The sequence below is a fragment of the Aythya ferina genome (assembly GCF_964211825.1).
Source record: "Aythya ferina genome assembly, chromosome: 30".
Classification (NCBI taxonomy): domain Eukaryota; kingdom Metazoa; phylum Chordata; class Aves; order Anseriformes; family Anatidae; genus Aythya; species Aythya ferina.
In genome coordinates, this window is record NC_140327.1 from 2,106,066 (window position 1) to 2,124,752 (window position 18,687).

Consider the following 18,687-nt stretch of genomic DNA (forward strand, 5'->3'; position numbering starts at 1 on the left):
GGTGGGGGGCAGCTGGCGGGGCCGGGAGGGGACGAAGCGGACGCTCTTCAGGTCGGGGGAGAGGAGGAGGTTGGGGTGGGCGGTGGAGGGGTCCAGGGTGACGTCGCCTGTGGGGTTTGGGGGGAGAAAAGGGGGTTATGGGGGGAGAAAAGGGGGGTTGGGGGGGAAAAAGGGGGGTTTGGGGGGGAAAAAGGGGGTTATGGGGTGAGGAGGGGGGTCAAAGAGATGGGAGAGGGGGTTTTGGGGGGAAAAAATGGGGTTTGGGGGGGGGAAAGGAGGGTTATGGGGTGAGAAAAGGGGGTTTGGGGGGGAAAAAGGGGGTTTGGGGGGAAAAAAGGGGGTTATGGGGGGAGAAAAGGGGGTTTGGGGGGGAAAAAGGGGGTTTGGGGGGGGAAAAAGGGGGTTTGGGGGGAAAAAGGGGGTTATGGGGGGGGAAAAAGGGGGGTTTGGGGGGAGAAAAGGGGGTTTTGGGGGGGAAAAAGGGGGGTTGGGGGGGAAAAAGGGGGGTTTGGGGGGGGAAAAAGGGGGTTTGGGGGGAAAAAAGGGGGCTTTTGGGTGGGAGAGGGGGTCAAAGGGGATGGGAGGGGGATTTGGGGGGGAAAGGAGGGGGTTTGGGGGGGAAAAGGGGGTTTGGGGGGGAATAAAAGGGGGTTTGGGGGGAAAACAGGGGGTTATGGGGGGAGAAAAGGGGGTTTGGGGGGGGAAAAGGGGGTTTAGGGGGGGGGAAAGGGGGTTTGGGGGGGGGAAGGGGGTTTGGGGGGGAAAAAGGGGGTTATGGGGGGAGAAAAGGGGGTTTGGGGGGGGAGAAAAGGGGGTTTGGGGGGGAAAAAGGGGGGTTATGGGGGGAGAAAAGGGGGTTTGGGGGGGGAAAGGGGTTATGGGGTGAGAAAAGGGGGCTTGGGAGGGAATAAAAGGGGGTTTGGGGGGAAAAAGGGGGTTTGGGGGGTGAGGAGGAGGTTGGGGTGGGCGGTGGAGGGGTCCAGGGTGATGTCGCCTGTGGGGTTTGGGGGGGAAAAAAGGGGGTTTGGGGGGGGGGAAAGGGGGTTTGGGGGGGAGAAAAGGGGGTTTGGGGGGGAAAAAAGGGGGGTTTGGGGGGGGAAAAAGGGGGGTTTGGGGGGGGAAAAAGGGGGTTATGGGGGGAGAAAAGGGGGTTTGGGGGGAAAAAGGGGGTTATGGGGGGGAAAAGGGGGTTTGGGGGGAGAAAAGGGGGGTTTGGGGGAGAAAAGGGGTTTTTTTTGGGGAAAAAAGGGGGTTTGGGGGGAAAAAGGGGGTTTGGGGGGAGAAAGGGGGGTTGGGGGGAGAAAAGGGGATTTCGGGGAGAAAGGGGGTTATGGGGTGAGAAAAGGGGGTTTGGGGGGGGAAAAGGGGGTTTGGGGGGGAAAGGAGGGGGTTTGGGGGGGGAAGAAGGGGGTTATGGGGGGAGAAAAGGGGGTTTGGGGGGAAAAAGGGGGCTTTTGGGGTGGGAGAGGGGGTCAAAGGGGATGGGAGGGGGATTTGGGGGGGAAAGGAGGGGGTTTGGGGGGGGAAAAGGGGGTTTGGGGGGAAAAAGGGGGTTTGGGGAGGAATAAAAGGGGGTTTGGGGGTGTAGGAAGGGGGGTTTTGGGGATGAGAGGGGGGTTTGGGGGGGAAAAAGGGGGTTTGGGGTGTGGGGAGGGGGTCAAAGGGGATGGGAGGGGGGTTTTGGGGGTGTGGGAAGGGGGGGTTTGGGGATAGGAGGGGGGTTTGTGGGGTCAGGAAAGGGTTTGTGGGGCCGGGAAAGGGTTTGTGGGGCCGGGAAAGGGTTTGTGGGGCCGGGAAGGGATTTGTGGGGTCAGGAGGGGTTTTTTTGGGGGGGGGTCTCACCGAGGAGGCGCCGGGTGATCTTGCGCAGGGCGAAGTACTGCCGGGGGAAGCTGCCGAAATTTTTCTCCAGCTCGCTGGGCACCGAGGTCGGCTCAGCCCCCGCCGCCGCCGCCTCGCACCTGGGGGGGGCTCAAAGCTCAAAGGAAAGCCCTAAAAAACCCTTTTTTGGCCCCAAAACGGAGCTCGGGGGAGAAGCCGGCGCGGCGCTTACCTGGCCAGGGTGTCCTTGATGTCCTGAAGGGGGAAGGAGGGGGAAAAGGGGGGGTTAAGGGGGGAGATCCCCTAAAATAAGGGGTGTGGGGGGGGGATCCCAGGTCCGACCCCATACCCGGGGTCATCCCGTGCCCTTTATCCCACTCCTGGGGATCCCAACCCCAAACAACGACCCCGTTCCTGGGGGTCCTGTCCCCATACAAGGATCCCGTTCCTGGGGGTCCCATTCCTGATGATCCCAACCCCAAAAAACAACCCCATTCCCAACGATCCCATTCCCAATCAACGATCCCATTCCTGATGACCCTAACCCCAAACAACGACCCCATTCCTGACGATCCCATCCCCAATCAACAACCCCATTCCCAATGATCCCATTCCCAATCAGTGATCCCATTCCTGACGATCCCATCCCCAAATAACAACCCCATTCCTGGCAATCCCATTCCCAATCAATGATCCCATTCCCAATGATCCCATCCCCAAACCAGAATCCCATTCCTGATGACCCCAACCCCAAACAACAACCCCATTCCTGGTGATCCCATTCCCGACAATCCCATTCCCAATCAATGATCCCATTCTTGATGACCCCAACCCCAAACAACGACCCCATTCCTGACGATCCCATCCCCAAACAACGACCCCATTCCTGACGATCCCATCCCCAATCAACGACCCCATTCCCGACAATCCCATCCCCAATCAACGATCCCATTCCCAACGATCCCATCCCCAATCAACGACCCCATTCATGCTGATCCCCTCCCCAATCAACAACCCCATTCCTGATGATCCTATTCCCACTCAGTGATCCCATTCCCGACAATCCCATCCCCAATCAACGCCCCCAACCCCGCTGCTCCCACCCCAATCCCCCCAATTCCCCCTCCCCGACCCCAAAACCCTTTTGGGGTTCCCACCTTGAGCATCTCAGCCCCCGGCTGCAAACATTTCTCCTCCAGCTCGGCCACCAGGGCCCCCAGCGCCCGCCGCTGCTCCCCCAGGAGCGCCAGGTTGGCCTGGAGCCGTTGTAGGATTTCGCGCTCTTCCTCCTCCAGCCGCCCCAAAAGCAGCCGCTCCTCTTCCTCCAGCAGCTGATGAAGCTCCTGGAACTCGCGGGCGATCCTCTCCCGCCTCAAAGCCACCTTCCTCTGGCGGGGACGGGGTTTGTGAGAGCCTCAAAACCCTAAAAAGGTGGTCCCGGTGTCGTGTCCCCCCACCCCGACCCTAAAGGGAAAACCCCGCACCTGCCTTGAGCTCGCTGGGTTTCTTCTCCTCCCGCGCCCGGCAGCTGGTGACGGCTTGGAGGCGGCGCTCCAGGGATTCGAGGAAGTGTTGGAGCTTTTCCTGAAAATGGGGGGGGAAGAAAAAAGGAGAAAATGTTAAAAAAGGAAAGGAAAAGGAAAAAAAAAGGAAAAAGGGGAAAAAAGGAAAAAGGGGAAAAAAAGGAAAAAGAAAAGAAAAAAGAGAAAAGGAAAAAAGGAAAAAAGGAAAAGAGAAAAAGGAAAAAGGGAAAAAAGGAAAAGAGAAGGAGAAAAAAAGAAAAAAGGAAAAAAGGAAAAAAGAAAAAAAGAAAAAAAAAATAAAGAGGAAAAAGATAAAAAGAGGAAAAAAAAAGAAATAAAAGAAATAAAAAAGAAATAAAAGAAATAAGAGAAAAAGAAAAAAAAAAGAGAAAGAGGAAAAAAGGAAAAAAGGAAAAGAGAAAGAGAAAAAAAGAAAAAAGGAAAAAAGGAAAAAAGAAAAAAAAAGAAAATAAAGAGGAAAAAGATAAAAAGGGAAAAAAAGAAATAAATAAAAAAAGAAATAAAGGAAATAAGAGAAAAGGAAAAAAGAAAAAGAGAAAGAGAAAAAAAGAAAAAAGGAAAAAAGAAAAAAGGAAAAAGAAAAAAGAGGAAAAAGAGAAAAAGAGGAAAAAAAAGAAATAAAAATAAAAAAGAAATAAAAGAAATAAGAGAAAAGGAAAAAAGAAAAAGAGAAAGAGAAAAAAAGAAAAAAAAGGAAAAAAGAAAAAAGGAAAAAAGAAAAAAGAGGAAAAAGAGAAAAAGAGGAAAAAAAAGAAATAAAAAATAAAAAAGAAATAAAAGAAATAAGAGAAAAGGAAAAAAGAAAAAGAGAAAGAGAAAAAAGGAAAAAAAAGAAAAAAGAAAAAGAAAAAAAAGAAAAAGAAAAAAAGGAAAAAGAGAAAAAAGAAATAAAAGAAAAAAGAAATAAAAGAAATAAAAAAGGAAAAAAATTAAATGAGAACAAAAGAAAATAAGAAAAAAATAATAAAAAAAAGGAAAAAAAAGAAAAAAGAAAAAAAGAAAAAAAGAGAAAAGCAAAAAAGGAAAAAAAGGAAAAAGAGAAAAAGTAAAAGAAAAAGGAAAAAGAAAAGGAAAAGGAAAAGAAAAAAAGGAAAAAAGGAAAAAAAGAGAAAAAAGGAAAAAAAGGAAAAAGAAAAAAAAAGAAAAAGAGAAAAAAGGAAAAAATGGGAAAAGGAAAAAAAAGGAAAAAAAAAGAAAAAAAAGAAAAAAAGAAAAATTAAAAAAAAGATAAAAAGAATAAAAGAAAAAAAAGAAGAAAAAAACAAAAAAAAAGGGAAAAAAAAGAGGTGGGGGGTGAAGGAGCAACCCCAAACCCCCTCTAGCAACCCCAAAACCCCTTGAACTAACCCCAAACCCCCTCCTACCCACCCCAAACCCTCTCTAGCAACCCCAAACCCCCTCTAGCAACCCCAAACCCCCTCTAACTAACCCCAAAACCCCTCGACCTAACCCCAAACCCCCTCCTACCCACCCCAAACCCCCTCGTACCCACCCCAAACCCCCTCTAACAACCCCAAAACCCCTCCTACCCACCCCAAACCCCCTCTAACTAACCCCAAACCCCCTCTAGCAACCCCAAACCCCCTCCTACCCACCCCAAAACCCCCTCTAACAACCCCAAAACCCCTTGTACCCACCCCAAACCCCCTCGAACCAACCCCAAACCCCCTCTAGCAACCCCAAAACCCCTTATACCCACCCCAAACCCCCTCGTACCCACCCCAAACTCCCTCTAACAACCCCAAAACCCCTCGTACCCACCCCAAACCCTCTCTAGCAACCCCAAACCCCCTCATACCCACCCCAAACCTCCTCGTACCCACCCCAAACCCCCTCATACCCACCCCAAACCCCCTCTAGCAACCCCAAAACCCCTTGAAACAACCCCAAACCCCCTCTAGCAACCCCAAACCCCCTCATACTCACCCCAAACCCCCTCCTACCCACCCCAAACCCCCTCATACTCACCCCAAACCCCCTCATACCCACCCCAACCCCCCTCTAACAACCCCAAAACCCCTTGAACCAACCCCAAAACCCCTCCTACCCACCCCAAACCCCCTCTAGCAACCCCAAAACCCCTTGAATTAACCCCAAACCCCCTCCTACCCACCCCAAACCCCCTCCTACCAACCCCAAACCCCCTCTAGCAACCCCAAACCCCCTCCTACCCACCCCAAAACCCCCTCTAACAACCCCAAAACCCCTTGTACCCACCCCAAACCCCCTCGAACCAACCCCAAACCCCCTCTAACAACCCCAAAACCCCTTGTACCCACCCCAAACCCCCTCGAACCAACCCCAAACCCACTCCTACACACCCCAAACCCCCTCCTACCCACCCCAAACCCCCTCATACTCACCCCAAACCCCCTCATACCCACCCCAAACCCCCTCATACCCACCCCAAACCCCCTCCTACCCACCCCAAACCCCCTCATACTCACCCTAAAACCCTTCATACCCACCCCAAACCCCCTCTAACAACCCCAAAACCCTCCGAACTAACCCCAAACCCCCTCTAGCAACCCCAAACCCCCTCTAGCAACCCCAAAACCCCTCCTCCTAACCCCAAAACCCCCCCGACCTTATACTCCAGGGCCGCCTCCTCCAGGGGCACCAGGCGGTGGGCGCGATGGGCGCTGGAAATGCCGCACGCCAGGCAGGCGGGGGCCTGGTCCTCGCGGCAAAACCGAACCAAGGCCCGGCCGTGGAGCGGGCAGCAGCTTTCGGGGTCGCTTTTGGGGTCGTTTTCGGCTTTGCGTTTGGGGCCGCGGAGCTGGCGGGCGGCCTCCACCATGTTGGCCAGCTGGCGGTTGGGGCGCAGGGCCCGGCGGCGCGAGGTTTTTCGGCAAACGGGGCAGGGGAAATCCCGGGAGAGCTCGGCCCACCAGCGGGTGATGCAGGAGCGGCAGAAGTTGTGGCCGCACTCCAGCAGGACGGGGTCCCGCAGGTAGCCCAGGCAGACCGAGCAGCTGGCCTCCACCCGCAGGGTCTCCAAAGGGTCGGCGGAAGCCATGGCGAAGGGGTTTTGGGGGGGAAACGGGGCGGTTCGGGGGAAAAAATGAAGGTTTTTTGGGGTTGGGAGGCAGGAGAACGGCTGTGGGGCTTTGAAGTTGTTTTGAGGGGAAAACTGCTTGATTCCGTCAAAGCTACAGCGTCATTTTGGGAGGAAGGTGACAAAGTGGGTTCAAAGAGGTTTTGGGGGAAAATGGGCTCGATTCGGGGAAAAAATTTGAAGGTTTTGGGGGTCGGGAGGCAGCGAGGTGGCCACAAGGCTTCAAAGTTGTTTTGAGGGGAAAATGGCTCGATTCCGTCAAAGCCAAAGTGTCATACTGGAAGGAAGGTGTCAAAGTGGGTTCAAAGAGGTTTTGGGGGGGAAACGGGGTGATTCGGGGAAAAAAATTGAAGGTTTTTTGGGGTCGGGAGGCAGCAGAATGGCTGTGGGGCTTTGAAGTTGTTTTGAGGGGAAAACAGCTCAATTCCGTCAAAGCCACAGTGTTATTTTGGAAGGAAAGGGCCACTGTGGATTAAAAGAGGTTTTGGGGGAAAAGAGGCTCGATTTGGGAAAAAAAACATGGAAGGTTTTTGAGTCAGGAGGCAGAAGAATGGGTGTAGGGCTTCAAAGGTGTTTTGAGGGGAAAATGGGTGGATTCCGTCAAAGCTACAGCGTCATTTTGGGAGGAAGGTGACAAAGTGGGTTCAAAGAGGTTTTGGGGGAAAATGGGCTCGATTCGGGGAAAAAATTTGAAGGTTTTGGGGGTCGGGAGGCAGCGAGGGGGCCGCAAGGCTTCGAAGTTGTTTTGAGGGGAAAACGGCTCGATTCCGTCAAAGCCAAAGTGTCATACTGGAAGGAAGGTGTCAAAGTGGGTTCAAAGAGGTTTTGGGGGAAAATGGGCTCGATTTAGGAAAAAAAAAAATTGAAGGTTTTTGAGTCAGGAGGCAGAAGAATGGGTGTAGGGCTTCAAAGGTGTTTTGAGGGGAAAACGGCTCGATTCTGTCAAAGCCACACTGTCATTTTGTGAGGAAGGTGCCAAAGTGGGTTCAAAGAGGTTTTGGGGGAAAACCAGCTCGATTCCGTCAAAGTCGCAGTGTCATTTTGGAAGGAAGGTGCCACAGTGGATTAAAAGCACTTTTGGGGCAAAAACGGCTCAATTCTGTCAAAGCCGCAGTGTGATTTTCAGAGGAAGGCTCTAAAGTGGATTCCAAGAGGTTTTGGGGGAAAAACAGCTTGATTCTGTCAAAGCCACAGCATGATTTTCAGAGGAAGGTTCCAAAGTGAATTCAGAGAGGTTCTGGGGCAAAACCGGCTGTTTTCGGTCAAAGCCACAATGGGATTTTGGCAGGAAGGTCCCGAAGTGGATTCAAAGCGGTTTTGGGGTGAAAACGAGCGGGTTCGGTCCAGGCGATGACGTCATTTGGGGTGAGGGTGGCGGCATTCTGGGGGAAAATCCGCTTGATTTGGGTGAAATCCACTCGGTTTTGGGGAAAAAACGCTCGATTTGGGTGAAATCCGCTCGATTTTGGGGAAAATCCGCCCGATTTCGGGGTCGTGCCGGTGAGAGGCGCCCTATAGGAGAGACCGTATACAAAGGGCCCTATAGGGGACCCTATAGGCAGGGGGCTGGCCCCAAATCCCCATAGGGGACGGCCATAGGGGCCCTATAGGGGACACCCCATAGGGGACACCCCATAGGGGACCCTATAGGAAGAGGCTGGGCACAGATTCCCATAGGGAAGCCCCTAAAGAAACCCTATAGGGGACTTCTATAGGGGACACCCCATAGGGGACCCCTATAGGAAGGGGCCATGCACAGATTCCCATAGGGAAGCCCTAAATGGAACCCTATAGGGGACATGCTATACGGCCCTATAGGGGATGCCCATAGGGGACACCCCATAGGACCCCATAAGGGACATCTATAGGGGACACCCCATAGGGGAACCCTATAGAAAGGGGGCTGGGCCCAGATTCCCATAGGGAAGCCCTACAAGGAACCCTATAGGGGACATCCATAGGGGATGCCCATAGGGGATGCCCTATAGGACCCTATAAGGGACATGTACAGGGGACACCCCATAGGGGATGCCCTATAGGGGACATCTATAGGGGACGCCCTATAGGACCCTATAGGGGACACCCCACAGGGCCCCTATAGGAAGGGGCGGTGCCGACAGCCCCACAGCGGCGCCCCTATAGGGACGGGGACGTACAGGACCCCTATAGGACCCCTATAGGACCCTATAGAACCCCACAGGACCCCAAAGGACCCCTATAGAACCCCTATAGGACCCCATAGGTCCCTATAGGACCCCTATAGGGCCGCTATAGGACCCCATAGGACCATATAGGGCCCCATAGGACCTTATAGGACCCCTATAGGACCCGGTCCCTATAGGGCGCCCCCCACCCCCTCCCCCGCCCTCACTCACCGCCGCCACGCCGTACCGGCCGCCGGAAGTGACGCAAAAACCAGCGCCGGAAAGTGAAGGCGCGAAGCCTGCCTGCCCGGCGCCGGGCGGAAGTAACCCGCAGGCCGCCCTTCAGGCGCCCCGCCCCCTTCAGGGCTAAAACGACCAATGGGGAGCCTCGGCCCCGCCCACCGCGGGGCGGCGCAGCCAATAGGGAGCGGGGCCGGCGGCGATGGCGGCGGCGCCGGTGCGGGACCGCGAGGCGCTGCAGAGGCTCAGCTTCCTCTTCCAGGTGGGGGGGGGGGCTTGGGGGGCCCTATAGGGGATTTGGGGGGCCCTATAGGGGATTTTGGGGGCCCTATAGGGGCTGGGGAGGGTTTGGGGGGGCTGTGGGGGGGTTTTGGGGTCCTATGGGGGCCAGGGATGAATTGGGAGGGGGGAAGGGGGGGGCTATGGGGGGAGTTGGGGGCTTCAGGGGTGGTTTTGGGGGTCCTATAGGGGGTTTTGGGGCACTATAGGGGCTGGGGAGGATTTGGGGGGGCTGTGGGGGTCTTATTGGGGATTTGGGGGTCCTATAGGGATCAGGGAGGATAAAGAGGGGGCTATAGGGGCGGTTGGGGGTCCTATAGGGGTGTCTCAGGGTCCTATAGGGGGTTTGGGGGCCCTATAGGGGCTAGGGAGGATAAATAGGGGGCTATGGGGAGGGTTGGGGACCCTATAGGGGTGTCTCGGGGTCCTATAGGGGGTTTGGGGGGGCCCTATAGGGGCTAGGGAGGATTTGGGGGGGCTGTTGGGGTCCCATGGGGGACAGGGATGAATAGAGGGGGAGCTATGGGGGGTTCTATAGGGGCTGGGGAGGATTTATGGGGGCTACGGAGGGGTTTTGGGGTCGTAGAGGGGTCAGGGATGAATTGCAGGGGGGGAAACAGGGAACTACGGGGGGATTTGGGAGCTCCAGGGGTAGATTTTGGGGCCCCATGGGGTGTTTTGGGGTCCTATAGGGACCAGGGAGAATAAAAAGGGGGCTAGGGGTGGGTTTTGGGGTCCCAGGGGGTAGGTTTTGGGGTCCTATAGGGACTGGGGAGGCTTTAGGGTGGGCTGTAGGTGGGTTTGAGGGCTCATGGGGTGGGTTTTAGGGTCCTATAGGGGCCAGAGAGGATTCGAGGGGGTTATGGGGCTACCTATAGGGCTGTGGGATGGGTTAAGGGATTATAGGGCACCATAGGGTGACAAAAGGGGTGTGGGGGCTGCACCCTGACCCCATTTCTCCCCCCCCAGGCCGCCCACTGGGTGCTCCCCCACAGCCCGGCCCTCGCCCGCTTCTACTGCAGCACCCAGCGCACGGCCGCGCGCCGCCTGGTCCTGCGCATGTGAGGTTTGGGGGCCCCAAATTATTTGGGGGGCTCTTTATAGGGTCGGGGGGGCCCCCCAGCAGGCCCTGACCCCCCCCTTTATTTCCCCTATTACTTATAGGGCCCCAGCGGTGAAGCGCGCCGTCTGCCGCCGCTGCTGCTCCCTGCTGCTGGGCTGCCAACGGCTACGGGGTGCGTGCAACTCCCTAAAAAAAATAAGGGGGCAAATTTGGGGAGGGAGTGGATAAATTTAAGGAGGGGGGAAGCAGAAATTTGGGGTGAGAAACCCGGATTTTGGGACGTTTTCCCGCAGGGGGGGGGCAGCCCCGCATCGTGCTGCGCTGCCGGGCCTGTGGACTCCACCACCACCTCCTCTGCCCGCCCAAGCCACGCCCCCGCCGCCAGGCCACGCCCACAGGTGCGTAAAGGGGTGGGGCTTGTGAGGTTTATGAATGAATGGGGGTGGGGCTAGTGGTGGGAGGGGGCGGGGCTCAGTTGTTGAATGGTGTCACCTCGCACAGGCCATGCCCCCGAGTCCAGCCCTGCCTGAGTTCTACCTGGCAACAGCGTGGTGACGCGGCTCCCCATTGGCTGGCTGCGATTCGCAGGAACCAATCAGCAGCCGGCTGCGGAAATAAAGCTCTTTATTCTACATAGGAGATTGTAGTGACATGCAGCTCGGCCTCCCATTGGCTGTCCGTGCCGAAGGGGGCGGGGCTAACACTCATCCTCATCCAGGAGGGCAAAGGGATTGGCTGCGGTGCTGCCGGGGGGCGGGGCTTCCCCAGGCTCCGCCTCCTCCCCGCTGTCCCCCTCCTCCTCCTCCTCCGAGGTCGAGCCCTCGGGGGGGGGCCCCCGGTTTTCGGGGTCCCCTTGGTCCTGTAGGGCCGCCAGCGCCGCCGTGTCGGGGTGCTGCTCCCAGTGCTCTGCGGGAACAGGGGGGTGGGGGGGTGAGAGAACCCCAAAAAAGGGTCAGGACCCCAAAAAGGGGGATGAGAACCCAAAAAAGGGGGCTGAGACTACATAAAAGGGGGGCTGAGACCCCAAAAAGAGGATCAGGACCCCAAAAGGGGGATTAGAACCTAAAAAAGGGGGCTAAGACTACATAAAAGGGGAGCTGGGACCCCAAAAAGGGGGCCAAGACCCCAAAAAACCCACCCTGAAAAGCCCCTGAGGTCCCTTGGGTGCTCCCAGTGCTCTGGGAATAGAAGGGGGGGATGTGAGGGGACCCTAAAAAGGGCTGGGACCCCAAAAAAGGGGGCTACGACTCCATAAAAGGGGGTCAGGACCCCAAAAACCCCACCCTAAAAAGCCCCTGAGGTCCCCTGGGTGCTTCCAGTGCTTTGGGAACAGAAGAGAGAATGTGAGGGGATCCTAAAAGGGGTCAGGACCCCAAAAAGGGGGACTGGGACCCCAAAAAGAGAACCAACACCCCAAAAACCCCACCCTAAAAAAATCCCAGAGGTCCCTTGGGTGCACCCAATACTCCAGAGACAGAACAGAGTGACATAAAAGGACCCCAAAAAAAGGCTGTGACCCCAAAAAAGGAGGCTAAGACTCCATAAAAGGGGAGCTGAGACCCCAAAAAGGGTCAGGACCCCAAAAAAGGGAACTGAGACTCCAAAAAGAGGACCAAAACCCCACCCTAAAAAGCCCCAGAGGTCACTTGGGTGCTCCCAGTGCTCCGGGGACAGAACAGAGTGACATAAAAAGACCCCAAAAAAAGGGCTGTGACCCCAAAAAAGGGAACCAGGACCCCAAAACACCCCCCTGGGATGGATCCCCTATATTTTTGGGGTGCTCACCCTTCTGCGCGGCGTAGCCGGGGGGCCGCAGGCAGAGGCGGAGGCGCCCCTCGGCCGCCAGGCGCAGGATGCTGTTGGCCGCCCTGTAGACATCGTTGCGAGCCGCTTTGGCCGTCTTGTAGCCCCGTTTCTCCGCCCAGGCTGTTATAAAAAAACACCAAATAAACTAAAAAAGCCCTAATTCTGCGTGAATTCGCCCCGAAAAGGAACCTACCCTCGCAGATGTCCCAGGCGGTCCAGCCCGAGGCGTTGCTGGGGGGACGCAGCTGGAGGAGGTTGGGGAGGGGGAGGCGCGAGGCCAGGTAGCCCACGGCTGAGTAGGGCTCCTGAAGCTGAGAGATGGGGTACACGCCTGCCAGCACCTGGGGGGGGGGGAAAAAGGGGCAGTTTGGGGCAAAAAAGGGGAGAAACAGGTCAATTTGGGGAAAAAGAAGCAATTTTGGGGGAAAAAGGGTCAACATGGGGGAGGAAAATGGGTCAACCTGGAGGAAAAAGGATCAAGTTGGGGCAGAAAAGGGTCAATTTGCGACAGAAAAGGGTTGACCCGGAGGGAAAAGGGTCAATTTGGGGTGAAAAAGGGTCGACCTGGGGAAAAAAGGGTCAATTTGGAGTGGAAATGGGTTGACCTGGGGGGAAAAGAGTCAATTTGGGTCAGAAAAGGGTCGACCCGGGGGGAAAAAGGGTAAATTTGGAGTGGAAACGGGTTGACCTGGGGGAAAAGGGGGCAATCTGGGATGAAAAAGGGTCAATTTGGGGTGGTAACGTGTCAACCTAGGGGGAAAAAGGGTCAGTTTGGGGGAAAAAGGGTCAATTTGGGGCGAAAAAGGGGCAATCCTGGGGGAAAAAGAGTAAATTTGGGGCAGAAACAGGTCAACCCAGGGAAAAATAGGGCAATTTGGGGCAGAAAAGGGTCAACCTAGGGGGAAAAAGGGGTCAGTTTGGACAGAAACAGGTCGACCCCGGGGGAAAAGGGTCAATTTGGGAGCAAATGGCTCAAGCCGGTGGGAGAAAGGTTCAATTTGGAGCGGAAATGCTCAATTTGGGGCTGAAAAGGGTTGACCCGGAGGGAAAAAGGGGCAATTTGGGGCGGAAACGGGTCAACCCAGGGGGAAAAGGGTCAGTTTGGGAGGAAAAAGGGTCGATTTGGGACGGAAACAGGTCAATCTGGGGAGAAAGAGGGTCAGTTTGGGGGGAAAACGGGTCAATTTCAGACGGAAACAGGTTGACCCAGAGAGAAAACAGGTCAGTTTGGAGTGGAAAGGGGTCAACCCGGGAGGAAAAAGGGTCAATTTGGGGCGGAAACGAAGCGACCAGGGGGGAAAACGGCTCAATTTGGGGGCAAAAAGGCTCAATTTGGGGCTCACCTGCAGGGCCGGAGGGGCTCGGGAGGGGAAGACGAGGCCAGGGCAGTCGCAGAGGCGCACGCGGGGGGTGAGGAAGTGGGTCTGGAAGTAACGGGTGCGGCCGGGGGCCCGCGAGACGCTGACGGCGCTGCGCCCCACCAGCGCGTTCAGCACCGACGACTTCCCCGCGTTGGGCAGGCCTGGAAAGGGGCGGGGACACGCTGCAGACCACGCCCCCTGCGGTGGAAGCCACGCCCGCCCGGTGGAAGCCACGCCCACCGCGGGAGAGGCCACGCCCCTCCATGAGACAGCCTCAAGGGGAGCAGTCGCAGTGCTCAGCTTGAGGCCACGCCCCCCTGCGACCCACAGGCCACGCCCCCATCCAAAGCCACGCCCACCACCCCTCAGGCCACGCCCACCCCGCACCAGGTGGGAGGGATCTATGGGGGGGGCTTGGGGTCCTATAGGGGGTTTTGGGGTCCTATAGGGCCTGCGGAGGGTTTTGGGGGGGCCCTGGGGGGGGTTTGGGGTCCCGGGGGTGGATTTTGGGGTCCTCTAGGGACCTGGGAGGGAATTGGGGGGCCCTATAGGGGGTTTTGGGGTCCTATAGGGGCTGGGGAGGGTTTTGGGGGGACTGTGGGGGGTTTTGGGGTCCCAGGGGTGGATTTTAGGGCCGTCGGGGGGGGTTGGGGGTCCTATAGGGGGAGTTTGGGGTCATATAAGGGGTTTGGGGGGATCTGGGGATTCCAGGGGTGGATTTTGGGGTCCTATAGGGGCCAGGGAGGATAAAAAGGGAGGCTATAGCAGAGGGTTTTGGGGTCCTATAGGGGCTGGGAAGGGTTTTATGGGGGTTTTGGGGTCCTGGGGGTGGATTTTGGGGCCCCAAGTGGAGGTTTTGGGGTCCTATAGGGATCAGAGAGGATAAAGAGTGGGGTTGGAGAAGGGATTTGGGGTCCTATAGGGGGGTTGGGGAGCCCTATAGTGGGGTTTGGGGGGCATTTTGGGGTCTCGGGGGTGGATTTTAGGGCCCTATAGGGACCAGGAGGAATAAAGATTGGGGCTGGAGGTGTTTTAGGGTCCTATAGAGGGTTTTAGGGTCCTAGATGGTCCTATATGGGGTTTTAGGATTCTATAGGGGGTTTTAGGGCCCCGCCCCATACCGACGCAGCCCAGGGTGAGCACCCCGTGCCGGTAGCGTTCCCATTGCCGGGGGGGCCCTGTGGGGTCGTCCCCGTCCTCGGTGGCCTCGGTGTCCCCCCCGGCGGCGGCCGCCCGCTCTTCCTCCTCCTCCTCCTCCTCCTCTTCCTCGCCCCGCGCCGCCGCTCGCTCCAGGCGGGCCCGCCAGCTGCTCAGGTCCACTGCGGGGTTATGGGGTCACCCTATAGAGCCTATAGGGTCATAGGACACCCCACAGGGCCCTCACGGCCCCTACAGCACCATGGGACACCCTAAAGTGTCACGGGACATCCCATAATACCCACACGGCCACCCTATAGTACCTATAGAACACCCCATAGCTTCTATATGGCCACCCTATAGTACCTATAGGGTCACAAGACATCCCATAATGCCCACACAACTACCCTATAGTACCTATAGGACGCCCCATAGCTTCTATATGGCCACCCTATAGTATCTATAGGGTCACACGACACCCCACACAACCCACACAACCACCCTACAGCACCATGGGGCACCCCACAACACCCATATGGCCACCCTATAGTACCTATAGGGTCACGGGACATCCCATAAGACCCACATGGCCACCCTATAGCATCTATAGGGTCACAAGACACCCCACAGCACCCATACAGCCCCCCTACAGCACTACAGGACACCCCATAATTCCTATATGGCCACCCTACAGCACCCATAGGGCCATGGGACACCCCACAACACCCACAGGGCCACCCTACAGCACCATGGGACACCCCAAGGCACCCCACAGAACACCCCACAACACCCATATGGCCACCCTATAGTACCTATAGGTCCACGGGACATCCCGTAAGACCCACATGGCCACCCTACAGCATCTATAGGGCCACAGGAGACCCTACAGCACCCACACAGCCCCCCTACAACACCACGGGACACCCCATAGCTCCTATATGGCCACCCTACAGCACCTATAGGACCACAGGACACCCCCCAGCACCCCTATGGCCACCCTACAGCACCTATAGGACCACAGAACACCCCACAACACCCCAAAAAACCCCAAAAGCCTTCGGGATCCTGCTCACCTTCACCCCCCACGATGCTCTCGCAGGCCTCCAGCAGCTGCCAGGGCCCCACAGCGCGGCTCCAACCCCCCCCTCGCCGCTGCCTCCGCTGCAACCCTACAAAAACAAACAAAAATTTTAAAAAAATCGACCCCGAGACCCCAAAATCGAGGTTTTTGGGGGCTTTTGGGGCTCCTACCGGGCTTTTGGGGTCGGCGGGGGGAGGAGGTGAAGGGGACGACGCGGGCGGAGGGGAGGCGGGCGCGCAGGAGGTGGCTCCAGGCGGTGGCGACGGCGGGGGGGACGAGGTCGATTTTATTTAGGATCAGCACCAAACCCTTCCCCAGCTCCTCCGTCACGTGCGTCGCCAGCGCCGGGGGCACGTTCAGAGCCTGTTTTGGGGGAAAAAACCCCAAAATGAGGGTCTCGGCATGGGTTTTACCCCGCCACGGGGTGCTCCGGGGCGGGGGGGGGAACTCACCGGGTGCCGGGCGTCCGTGATGAGCAGGATGACGTCCGACATCTCCAGCACCCGCCACAGCTGGCGCCACGTCTGTTTGGGGGAAAAAACGATGTTTTTTGTTAATTAGGGCTTTTTTTGTTCATCCTCAATCCCTTTTCACGCCTTCAGGTCATCTACGCTGCTAAACAAACCTCAAAATTTATTATTTTGTATCCTAATGTCCCATTTTCCCCCTTTTTCCCCCCCTTTTTTCTTTCCTTACCTCGCTACTTTCCACATTCACCTATTCAAAACCCTAAAAAATCCCCCAAATCCCCTCAACGCCCCCCAAAAACCCCCCAAATCCCCTCAACGCCCCCCAAAAACCCCCCAAATCCCCACCCCCGGCTCCTCCCAAACCTTTCCAAAACTCCCAAATCCCCCCCAAGCCCCCCCCAACACCCCCAAAACCCCCCAAATCCCCTCAATTCCCCCCCAAATCCCCACACCCAGCTCCTCCCAAACCTTTCCAAAACCCCCAAACCTCCCCCAAAACCCCCTCACCACCCCAAAACCTCCCCCAAACCCCCTCAACACCCCCCCAAAGCCCCCAAACCCCACCCCAAATCCCCTCAACCCCCCTCAATCCCTCCTCCCTCCACCCCCCAAAACCCGCATGTTCCCAATCCTCCCCCGCTGCCCTAAAATCCCCTTTTTTCACCCCAAACTCGCCGTGCTCACCTCCAGGTTGTGCTCAAAGGGCGCGACGTCCCCCTCGTCAATGTCCCCGTCCCCATCACGACCCCGTTGCCCCCGCAGGGCCCCAAGGAAGGCCCCAAAAGCCGCCTCCTCCTTCCCCCGCAGCTCCTCGGGGCTCATGGCGTAACTCCAGGGCGGCCGGCGGGGGAAATCCAACCCTAAACCCAAAAATCCTCAATCCTAAACCTCTTCACACCCCGAAAAACCCTTTTTTAACTTTTTTTGCCCCATTTTTGGCTCTTACCAGGCCCGTAGATGGTGTCAGGGTCGAGCTCGAGCGAGGTTTCTGGGAGCAGCTCCAGGAACTCCTCCTGCGCCCGGCGTCGCCGCCGCGCCAGCTCCTCGGCCCGCGGCCCCCCCAGCTGCAGCCGGAACCTATAAAAGATTTGGGGTCTTAAAAGGGGTCTGGGGGGGGTCGTTGTCACCCCCCCAAGGGGGTTTTGGGGTTACCTGGTGGGGTCATGGCGGCGTGGGGCCGCGGTTGGGTCTCCGGGGTCAGCAGGGGGGGCGGCGCTGCCCCGCTCCCGGCTCCCGCTGCGGCTTTCGGGGCGGGAGTCCGGCCCCGGGGGGGCATCTGGGGGGGGAAAGAATGGGGTCAGACCCCAAAAGCTCCCAAAACCCCCTTAAAAGCCTTCAAATCCCTCAGGAACAGCCCAAAATCCCCCATACCCTTCTAAAAGCCCCTCAAAACCCCTACAAAAGGCCTCAGGACCCCCCCCAAAAGACCCCAAAGGCTGTGGGATGCCCAAAAAATCCCACAAAGCCCCCCCAAAGGGACCCAGGACCCCCCTCAACCTCTTGAAGCTCCCCCAAACCGCTCAGGACCCCCCCCAAAAGCCCTCAAAGCCCCCACAAATCCTCTCAGGAACCCCCCAAAAGCCCCCAATACCCTCGAGGCCCCCCCAAACCCCCAGCTCTTACCCAAAACCCCGCGAAGCTCCCCCAAAACCCCTGGGACCTCCCCCCCAAAGCCCTCAAAGCTCTCCCAACCCCTCCCGGGACCCCCCTAAAAGCCCCAAGACCCCCCAAAAAGCCCTCAAAGCCCCCCCAGTCTCCCAGAACCCCCCCAAAAGCCCCTGAAGGCCCCTAAAATGCCCTCAAAGCCCCCCAACCCCCCCGGGGACCCCTCCAAATTCCCTGGGACAACCCCAAAAGCCCCCAAGTCCCCCCTAAATCCCCCCCACGCCCCCCGAGACCCCCCCCAATTTACCCAGGACAACCCCAAAAGCCCCTCAAACCCCCCGGACTCCCCCAAATTCCCCGAAACAACCCCAAAAGCCCCTAAATCCCCCTCAAAACCCCGCCAACCTCCCCAGGACCCCCCAGATTCCCCAGGACAACCCCCAAAGCCCCCCAACCCCCCCGGGACACCCCCAAATGCCCTCAAATCCCCCTCAAAACTCCCCCAACCCCCCAGGACCCCCCAAAATTCCCCCTAAAGGCCCCCCCCGACCCCTTAAAGCCCCCCTAGGCCCTCAAAAGCCCCCCCGGCCCCTCAAAGCCCCCCCCAGGACCCCAAAAGCTCCCCCCAGGCCCCCAAAAGCTCCCCCCAGGCCCCCAAAAGCTCCCCCCAGGCCCCCAAAAGCCCCCCCAAGGCCCCTCAAGGCCCCCCCGGGGCCTCGCCCCCCCCTCACCGCCCCGCCGCCGCTCCCGCCGCTCCTTCAGCTGCTGCCGCTTCTGCTTGGCGCTGAACGGCCGCTTGCGGGGCATGCCGGGAAGCTTAAGGGGCGGGGCCGGGCTCAGCCAATGGGAACGCGCGATTCGTGGCACGTGGCCGCGCGCGGGCCAATGGGAGGGCGGGCAGAGGGAAGCCGCGGGGCAGCCAATGGGAGAGGAGAGCACCTCAGGGAGGGGAGGGATGAAGGGCGGGGAGGAGCCAATGGGAGCGTGGCTCGCCCGGAATGGGGGCGGGATTTGGAGGCAGCGAGCCAATGGGGGAGGCGGCGCGGCGTGGAGGACCGGAAGCGGGAGCGGCGCTCTA

General features: G+C 57.4%; 3 protein-coding genes across 3 annotated transcripts in view; 1 reads left to right on the top strand and 2 right to left on the bottom strand.

The window, feature by feature from the left end:
• LOC311425437 (E3 ubiquitin-protein ligase TRIM39-like) overlaps positions 1 to 6,521 on the bottom strand; it is a gene marked incomplete at its 3' end in the record, with an annotated part of 9,326 nt that extends 2,805 nt beyond the window's left edge. The window contains exons 1-6 of the mRNA XM_084501307.1: positions 5,953 to 6,521; positions 3,310 to 3,405; positions 2,979 to 3,209; positions 2,054 to 2,076; positions 1,843 to 1,961; positions 1 to 107 (exon numbers count right to left, since the gene is read on the bottom strand). Coding sequence (XP_084357433.1) covers positions 1 to 107; positions 1,843 to 1,961; positions 2,054 to 2,076; positions 2,979 to 3,209; positions 3,310 to 3,405; positions 5,953 to 6,384 — 1,008 coding nt within the window. The 5' untranslated portion in view covers positions 6,385 to 6,521. The remainder of the gene's footprint in view (positions 108 to 1,842; positions 1,962 to 2,053; positions 2,077 to 2,978; positions 3,210 to 3,309; positions 3,406 to 5,952) is intronic.
• Positions 6,522 to 8,963: 2,442 nt separating this feature from the next.
• Positions 8,964 to 10,788, top strand: RPP21 (ribonuclease P subunit p21). Its single transcript, XM_084501255.1, has 5 exons — positions 8,964 to 9,069; positions 10,056 to 10,147; positions 10,251 to 10,321; positions 10,443 to 10,547; positions 10,651 to 10,788. The coding sequence occupies exons 1-5, from the start codon at positions 9,010 to 9,012 to the stop codon at positions 10,677 to 10,679; spliced, it is 357 nt and encodes a 118-aa protein (XP_084357381.1). The 5' UTR covers positions 8,964 to 9,009; the 3' UTR covers positions 10,680 to 10,788.
• On the bottom strand, positions 10,757 to 18,416 carry GNL1 (G protein nucleolar 1 (putative); the record flags this gene model as incomplete). Its single annotated transcript, XM_084501070.1, has 12 exons — positions 10,757 to 11,055; positions 11,935 to 12,075; positions 12,149 to 12,296; positions 13,299 to 13,477; positions 14,438 to 14,635; positions 15,527 to 15,622; positions 15,705 to 15,897; positions 15,987 to 16,058; positions 16,689 to 16,864; positions 16,951 to 17,081; positions 17,157 to 17,280; positions 18,341 to 18,416. 12 exons carry the CDS (start codon positions 18,414 to 18,416, stop codon positions 10,847 to 10,849), a joined length of 1,743 nt encoding a protein of 580 aa, XP_084357196.1. The 3' UTR covers positions 10,757 to 10,846.
• Between the last annotated feature and the right edge of the window lie 271 nt (positions 18,417 to 18,687).